Raw genomic sequence first — 8,399 nt, 5'->3', positions numbered from 1 at the left:
CCGGGGCCGGAGCAGCACATCCACCAGCACTAGCACCAGCCGCGCCAGAGCCATTCGTCTTCACACCACCCGCCACCATCACCACCACCGCCCACAACATCCGTCAACGGAACAGGAACCGGAACAACACCCCCCACCGGAACCGGCCGCCCACCACCACCACCAACCCTCCCCGGCGAAGAAACAGGCGACAACGACAAGACAGACTCAGACCTCACCGCGCTCCCCCTCCTCCTCTGATCCAACAGCCCCGACTCCGACTCAGAATCGTCATCCGAGTCCCCCGCATGGTCGGTCCGCCCGCCCGCCAGCGGCAGCGCGTCATACCCGCCGCCGCTGCCAATGCCGCCGATGCCGCCGAGGCCGCTGATGCCGCGGTTTGTGTTGTTTTTGCTGTTGGAGTTGGAATTGGAATTGGAATTGGAATTGGAGCTGTTGTTGTTGTTGTTGCCCCGCCCACCCCACGAGACGCTCCACCCGCTGGTGCTGTTTCGAGGAGAGGATGTGGAGGCCGAGGTAGTGGTGGTGGTGTCAGTGGTGGAGCGGTTTCCGCCGCGTCCTCCTCCCCCCCCCTCCCCAGGCGGCGCGGCGCTTCTCGCCGGCCCAGGCGGCCCAGCTGTTGACGAAGGCGCCGGCTTTGCTGCCGACGGCTTGTAATGGTGTGTTGGGACTTGGTGAGGTCGGGGGCGGCGGGGCTGGTGCCGTTCTTTTCCCCGTTTTGTGTTGTTTCCCCACCCACAGCGGCGGTGGGTTGGGATGGTTGGTTTTGGTTTTGTTGTTGTTGTTGTTGTCGTGTCTCTTCGTTTCGTCTCCTCTGTGCCTCCCTAAGTGCTTCCATATCTGAGTATAGCTTCCCAAACAAGGTGCTCGCCTTCTCCCTGCCAGCAGCCAGGTTCCTGCCGAGTACCTCGCGCCCTTGGGCGAAACGCTCATCCCAGTGCAAGTCGTGGACCTGTTGGGTGATTCGGCGCTGGATGTCGTCGATGGTCAGGCCGCCGGCGCACGGGTGCTTGGGCTCGACGACGTCAAACAGGTGCGAGTCGGTGTGGGAATTCCAGAGGCGGAAGTTCTCGGTACGAGACCAGGCGTCGACAAAATCCGGAGCAAAGTCGGCCGAGGGGTCGCCGTCGATGTCGGGGAGGAGCATGCGTGGGTTGTGGGCGTGGCGGGCGAGGTGGGCGCGGTACTTCACCGACGAGATGAGCGATAGCAGATATTCCTCAAACTGTACGCGGATGAACTCCTCGCTGCCGACATAGCCCATGGTCTTGGGTCGGGACGGGTTAGCGTCGTCCCATGTGTCGTTGACGTTTTGCGTGATGAAATCGATCCAGCGGCGGTCAGGGGTGGAGAGCTGTAGGGCGGTTTTTAGGGAGGGTGAGGTAATGTTGATGGTATCCTCGTCCAGGTTGATCAGGATGTCACTGTAGCGGTCTTTTTGTTGTAGGAGGAGCGAGTTGGTGCTGCCGACGATGTACGACTTGGTCCCGAAATCGGCGAGGACATCAAGCTGCTGGAGGGGTGTGTAGGGGCCAAACAGACTTCCCTATGCGCGCGTGAGTAAACAATTCAGACGCCTCTCACCCCAATCTCGGGGGTTTGTTCAGGGGTTATCCCGCATACCTTGCCAAATATTTGCAACGGAAGCCCCATGTACGACAGCAACGAATTCCGGTCGCTTGTCCTCAGGCTTGTCGGCATCGACAGGCCCTTCTCGTAGTTATCTAGCTCCGGCCCGGCTGAGTCCTGTAGGTTGTGGAGGAGACGGGGTATCAAGGAGATGAGGGAGAACTGGGTCAGACACAGGCGCTCGCAGCGCGTGCCGAAGAAGAGCATCTATTGCGCAGCATCACAGATCAGCAACCTGCCGCCACACACATCTCTCACACCCACATACACCACACACACCCATAAAAGTGGCTTCATACCTTCGGCTGCAGCAAACAACACTTCAGCAGGACCAGGGTCTGCCACCTAAACTCGCGCACCAGCTCCCGCAGGCTCAGGCCCAGATACTGATCACGATCTTCATCATCATGCAACAGGCCGCGGGCCTTCTCATCGGCAAGGCTCTCCTGGAAGCGGCGCAGGATCTCGACGTCGGTAAACTCGCGCTGCAGGAACCAGGCCTTGGTGACGACGCTGAGGCGCTCGCGCAGCATGCCAAAGTGCTGGGGGCTGTCGGCGATGACCACGACGGCCTTCTGCACCGTCGACCGCGTCACCTCGGCGGGCCGGTTGAGCAGCTGCGAGGCGTCCATCTGCCGCGTGCACGAGATGCCGAAGAGCGAGGTGGCGGGCGCGGAGGAGGTTGCCGGGCGGAGGAGCGTGAAGTAGGAGAAGTCTTCGGTTAGGCTGGGTGGTGGGGGGATTGAGTTAGAACGGGTTGGATGAGGTGGTGGTGGTGTTATAGCGTCCCCAATACCATCTAGGTACGCAAATGCAGTAGGAGATCTAGGTGACTTACGCGTGGGCGCCATCACTCAGTGCCATGAAGGGCAACAGGGTCCAGTCGTATTCGGCGGCCGGATCATGGCCCTCGTCGACGCCGAACCATCTCTCCACTTCAGGGCCGCGCGCATGGTGAAAGTCGACGACGGAAACAAGCGGGATGAAGCCTTCCCTCGTGCCCTTGTCCGTCGTCGGCGTGGGAGGGACGGACATGGTAGGTAGGTATATCCCCGGTATGTATCCCGTCTGAATGTATCCCGTCTGAAATAACTATACCCCCAAGGTCCACGGGTGGGTCACTGAGTGTGGTGGGCTTCCGTCTCTTTTGTTGGATGTCCCCGTGGACCTGCTACCCAAACAATTGGCGATTGTATTTTGGGCTCCCGTCTCGTGCGGTGCCGATCTGGTCGACTGTGGTCTTGTTGGGTTCGAGATTGAGGAACCCTGGAACCTTGCGGGCGCCGAGTCGGAGGGGTTCCCAAAATTACAGCGGGGACTTGGTAACTGCAGTAGCAGGGGTGGTATCAGGGTTGCATCAGGGTAGGGTGGTGCTGTGGGAACAGACGAGGGGCACTCAACGGGGCTTGTTGGCTGCTTTGGACTTGGGCTTGGGGCCTGTATGTCTGTCGATAAACATAGAAAAAATCAAGTTTTGGCGAGGGAGATCTCCAAGATGCTCAAAAGAATAAAAAAACAAGGAACAAACTGGAAATGTCAAGGACCAACCGCCAAGGCGCGTGTCTCGTGGCAGAGGCGGTCAGCGAAAGGTCGGCTGGCCCCAGGCCGCAGAAGCCATCGACAGTGGGTGAGTGGGCGAGTGGCTTGAGAGTGGGTGTGAGTGACGTGCGGAATCCAGACTGGCTGCTTGGCGTTTGTGTGTTTCACTGCCGGTGTCGCTGCAACCCTCTGATTGGCGATGGGCGGTTTTCAATTGACAATTGACAAGGCCAGGTAAATGCGCTCTCGCTACTTCGTAATACGGTATTATTACCAACCACCCAGCCAACCAGGTATTTATTTATTTAATCTTTCTGACCGTCCTCGGACGCCATTACCCGTTCCCAGCCAGTTCAGCTTTCAGTTCAGCTTTCCAGCGCTGACACACTCCGAGCCGTAGTAGTAATACACTTAACCGCACACATCCGCGTCCACATCCATATCTGTGATCTCACCAGCCGATCCGACCACCCCATCGGGTCCCTCGCCCTGGATCACCTTCCCGCCCTCGTACGTGATGCGCCGCCAGCCGCACTCCTCCTTGGGGTCCTTGATGAGCTCCATGGTCGGGAAGTAGTGGTCGTTCTTCTTCATCGTGACCACCCACGGGACGCTGTCGAACGACATGGCCCTGAGCCGGAAGTCTATTGTAACCATGCTTGTCAGCAACTACCAAACTAACCACTAACCCAATCGACGAAAGGGCGGAGACAAAACTTACAGGTATTATCCGGGATCTTGACAACCTCGGCCAGGAAGGCCTCCAGATCCGGCGTGGGCTTCCCGTTGACGTGCGTGATAAAGTTAGTCGGCGCCAGACCGTACTGGTACGAGGGCGAGCCGCGCGTGCGGGCCGAGACATAGACCTCGCTGAACAACTTGCTGATCTGCTGGCGCACGGCGTGGTGGGGCGCGTGGAAGATGGCGCCGCAGAACGAGACGGCCCGCGTCGTCTCGACGTCGTCGGCCGCCACCGTGTCCAGCTTGAGGCTCAGCTCCTCGCAGTTGCGCACGAGGACGGCGTCGAGCTGCTCGTTCGAGTACATGATGTCCAGGTCCGAGATCTTGGTGATGATCTTGCCGTTGAGGGACAGCACGACGTCGCCCTCGAGGAGCGCCGCCGCCTCTTCCTGCTCGTTGCGCTCGAACGTGCGCTTGGTCACCATAAAGAGCTGGTGGTGCGCCGTGTTGGCGACCGAGACCTTCTGGATCCACTCCTCCGACACCCCCATCAGCCGCGCCTGCGACATCTGGATCGCCCGGAACTCGACCGAGAGCATCCGGAGCTTGGGGTCGACTCCCCGCTGGATCTGCTCCACCACCGGCAGCAACGTCGGCGTGGCGAGACCGAGGTGATACTCTTCATCGCGATGCGTCGACGGGTTGCGTTCGCCGAGGTACGTTAGCCAGAGCGCCTGGACGGTGCCGTCCTGGGCCACCAGCACACCGCTACCGCACTGCCCACTGAGGCTGGTGTCGACCGTGATGGCGTCCACGTTGACGGCGCGGTACCTGGGCGCCCCCGAGTTCGCCGGTATGGTCACGGCGAAAATCTCGGTGACCGTGGTCGCCGCGTGCACAATGCGGCCTATCCGGTTGTAACCGATGAAGTAGGTCGAAGCGCCTTGCGTGATCTCCTGTGAGCTGAGCCTGGCGCTGAGAACGGGGGCGTCGACCAGCTTCGGGTCGTACTGGATGATGGCATAGTTTTGCAAGGGGTGGAGGAACACGACCTTGCCCTCAACCACGATGGAATCGGCAATCGTAACCGTGATGTCGCAGAGATCGTACGGGACAATGGCTCTCGATATCACCACGAGGCCCTTGTCTGCGTCAATGACCAGGCCCATGCCCCACTTTCGATTCTTAGGGAAACCGTCTAGCTTGACCGGCATGACGCAGCTAACATGCACGAAACTCCGGACCAGGTCGGCCACGGCGGGGTGCGAAGTATGCTCGAGTTGGATGAAGTCCGCCTTCCTGGGTATCGGCGCAACCGGCGGGAGGGGGTCCGCAAGATTGGTGAAGTCCCACAACCCCGTCTCGTCGTTCCTGACAGCCAGCTTCATCTTCTTGGACCAATGCCTGTCGATGTGCAGGATGGTCGTGTTAAGAGTGTGTAGGTCGCGCAGGTGCTTGTACGTGACCACCACACGGGCCTTGTCATGGATGCCCTTCATCACCTCGATAAACGTCTCAAGGTCTGGCGTCTTCTTGTGGTCGACCGTCTGGATGAGCCATCCATTCTCGGCATTATCGAATCGGAACGACCCGCCAGCCTCGCATACAAAAACACCCTTGCAGGCGACGCCGTACAGACGCGCCTGTTGGTAAGAGAGGCTGTGGAAGCTCCCACCGGCCACCGAGACGAAGCGGTCGGGGGTGATGCTGTGCAGGTCACCAACCTCGATCTCTACCTCGATCTCCTCGCCACCCCGGAGCAGCAGGAGCTTGACGGGCTTGCCGACGCTCGAGTCCAGAATGTCGTCCAAGCGGATGAACTGGGTGAGCAGCTCACCGTTCACCTTGATCAGGACATCACCCTCCTCGGCCTTCTTGTGCGACGGGCCTTCGGGAAGGACGATCTCGGCAACCAGCATGTTGGTCTCCTTAGGGAAAGCCTTGCGGATCTGGGCCTCCCACTCCGGGGTCAAGCCTAGCCTCCGGCACTCATCGAAGGGCTTCAGCACAAACTGGCATTGGATGTCACCACGGGTAATCGGGTTCCCTTCCTGCAAGCACTTCAGCGCCCGCAGCGGCCGGTCAAGCGGTAGGAAGTAGTCGGTCGCGGCACCATCCGCTCTCCCGCCAGCCTGCAGCGCAACAGCATACCCGTCCATGTTAACAACCGGAGAGCCGGAGCTACCACCGCTGGCTGCTGCGCTGGCCTGGTAGTAGCACGTGTTGAAGTCGCTGTACCCCTCGCCGTATTCGGGCGCGTTGCGATCCAATCTACTAATAACACCGGATAGAATGCTGAGCTTTTCGCCGGCGTCGTTGCCGACGACTCGGATCTCAATGCCGACCTTGGCGAGGTCTGGTCGCAGCGGAAGCGCATCCACGGGCATGTACTTGATCGCCTTGGGGTCGAACTTGAGGATGCCAAAGTCGTGGACGGGATCGCGATAGACGGGGTATGCGTCGACCTCTTCGTGGTTATCGAAGATGCAGTAACCCCAAAAGGGGCCCGAGCCAACGACGTGGCGATTTGTCAAGATGTATCTGTATTGCCATTAGCTTGCATCTACACAATGCAGCACGGCGGCACCGTGAGGGCACGCGACCTACCCTCTTTCAGCATCCACGACGAAACCCGTCGCCTCGCTTGTCAAGGCTGGGTCTGTGTCGAACGAGCAAGTCTGGCAGAACCGAATGGACACGACGTTTCTCACAACTCTTTGGATTGTAGCCTGCCACTCAGCCGTGTCCGGGCCGGTGGGGAGGACGGCCGGCAACCTCGCATCCTCGTACTCTTCGAGCTCGACCCCGAATTCGCCCTCAAACTCGTCTTGGTTGTCGGGGGTGTTGTCGGCAGCCGGGGCCACCTCGCCGTTGGTACGGTGGTGCTTGGGGTGGCGGCCATCGACGGTATGGGGCGGCTCCTTGCGCTTGGAGCGGGCGGCGATGGGACTGGTGGTGCCGTTCATGGTTCCGGTCGGGTCGGGCGAGTCGCTGATGGGGACGGCGGACGCGGGAGATGGAGGGGAAGCAGTTAATGAGGCAGCCTCGATGGTGCGCGTGGATGAGGTAGCGTAGAAACGGGCGGCGAGGGAGGACGGGCTAGAAAAGCTGATGCTAGTGCGGTTGCACAGCGGCGGCACAGGGGATCGTGCTGCGAAGCGGAAAGTACCAAGAACGGCACTATTTTTAGTGAAGTTTGCGGCGATGGAGCTGCTTGTGGTTATGCGCAATCTCCTGCAAGAAAAGAGCGCTGGGCGCATTCACGATCGCAGGTGCAGGCTGGACTGCCGCACTTGATTTATAGGCGCGATGGTGGAAGAAGAAGGTGTTGGTTGCGATCAGACTTGGTCTGATGTGCCAAAAAGGTCCACGAAATCTCGTGCTTGTCTCGCCAGGCACGGCTTGCGCCTCACAGTCAGCGGACGGGTCGGCCACCCGATTGGTGGGGTGCGGGTGTGATCGATCATTTCAACAGGGGTTAGTATCCCGATACAAGGATATTTAATAACTGACTCCAGATGCCATGGCGTAGCAACCAACATCAGAAGGAGCTCTTTCAAGTTCTTACAGATCTTTGCTTCTAACATATTTACTTAGTAAACGATTGCAACTTTTTGTTTACCACTTTCAAATTTGTGTCGTTGTTCGCCGCAATAGTTAATGTATCAAATATGGATCCTCGCCCCTCGATTTGTGCTTTTACTATAAACCCCGATTGATGAATTATTATTTCATTACCCCAATTCGCCAAACTCAACAACCACGTTTCACAATCAACTGAGCCTTGAAACACACGTCAGGAACCGTAACGGCAAAGGCACAGCACGATCCATACGCGTCGGTATTTAGGTTGTTTCGTAATAGAGGCGTGGTGGCCATACCTTGATAGTCATACCTTGATGGCTGCTCAAACTGCGTCATTGACGGCCCCAGCAATAAACAAAGAGCCAGGGGTCATGCATGGCATTGACTTTAAGTACATTCGGAGAGCCTTCATTCATACCTAACTAAGGTACTTCCTTGACCAATGCCGCGAGGCGAGTGAGGAGAGACAGCAAATAGGATCTATAGAGAAAAGAAATGCCCTTCAAAACTCGAAAACCCACAAGACCTGCCTGCCATCCACACACTCCCACAAACAAAAGAGACTTGACTAGCGAGCCAGTGTACAAATCTAGTTAGGTATGTATGTAGCCCACCCAGCGTGGGGAAAACGCCAGAGATGCCCCCTCCCAACCGTCCTCAAATTATCTTCGGGTATCAGATACATAACATCAGTACACCAAACCCCAAGCCCCCAGCAACGCACATACCTAAGTAACGATGCCCATGCCATTCCCAACCAAACCGGAACCAACAGCAGTGAGGGGAAAAAAGGAAAGGAAAAGAAAAGAAGGCAACGAAACGCAAACCATGCATATGAATACATAACGACATGACCCATCCACAACAATAGCAACCTCTCTTCGCGGTCGACATCCTTCCCATTCATCTTCCCCCTAAGTTCATCCACCCACTCCACATCCCACATCCCACACCCACCCTCCTAC

The 8,399-nt window shown here is 58.1% G+C and overlaps 2 protein-coding genes across 2 annotated transcripts in view; both read right to left on the bottom strand.

Annotated features, from left to right (window-relative positions):
* The window catches only part of CHGG_03813 (uncharacterized protein), a gene marked incomplete at both ends in the record, with an annotated part of 3,613 nt that extends 949 nt beyond the window's left edge, over positions 1 to 2,664 (bottom strand). Inside the window, 5 exons of the mRNA XM_001223026.1 lie at positions 37 to 393; positions 471 to 1,546; positions 1,624 to 1,746; positions 1,929 to 2,355; positions 2,468 to 2,664. Of these exons, the coding sequence (XP_001223027.1) occupies positions 37 to 393; positions 471 to 1,546; positions 1,624 to 1,746; positions 1,929 to 2,355; positions 2,468 to 2,664 (2,180 nt within the window). The remainder of the gene's footprint in view (positions 1 to 36; positions 394 to 470; positions 1,547 to 1,623; positions 1,747 to 1,928; positions 2,356 to 2,467) is intronic.
* A 915-nt stretch (positions 2,665 to 3,579) lies between these two features.
* CHGG_03812 (uncharacterized protein) lies at positions 3,580 to 6,815 on the bottom strand (the record flags this gene model as incomplete). Its single annotated transcript, XM_001223025.1, has 3 exons — positions 3,580 to 3,812; positions 3,890 to 6,390; positions 6,457 to 6,815. The coding sequence occupies 3 exons, from the start codon at positions 6,813 to 6,815 to the stop codon at positions 3,580 to 3,582; spliced, it is 3,093 nt and encodes a 1,030-aa protein (XP_001223026.1).
* Between the last annotated feature and the right edge of the window lie 1,584 nt (positions 6,816 to 8,399).

This window comes from Chaetomium globosum, genomic scaffold (assembly GCF_000143365.1).
Source record: "Chaetomium globosum CBS 148.51 scaffold_4 genomic scaffold, whole genome shotgun sequence".
NCBI classification, from domain to species: domain Eukaryota; kingdom Fungi; phylum Ascomycota; class Sordariomycetes; order Sordariales; family Chaetomiaceae; genus Chaetomium; species Chaetomium globosum.
The sequence above is the reverse complement of the archived record's forward strand: the minus strand, read 5'-3'. Positions and strand labels throughout refer to the sequence as shown.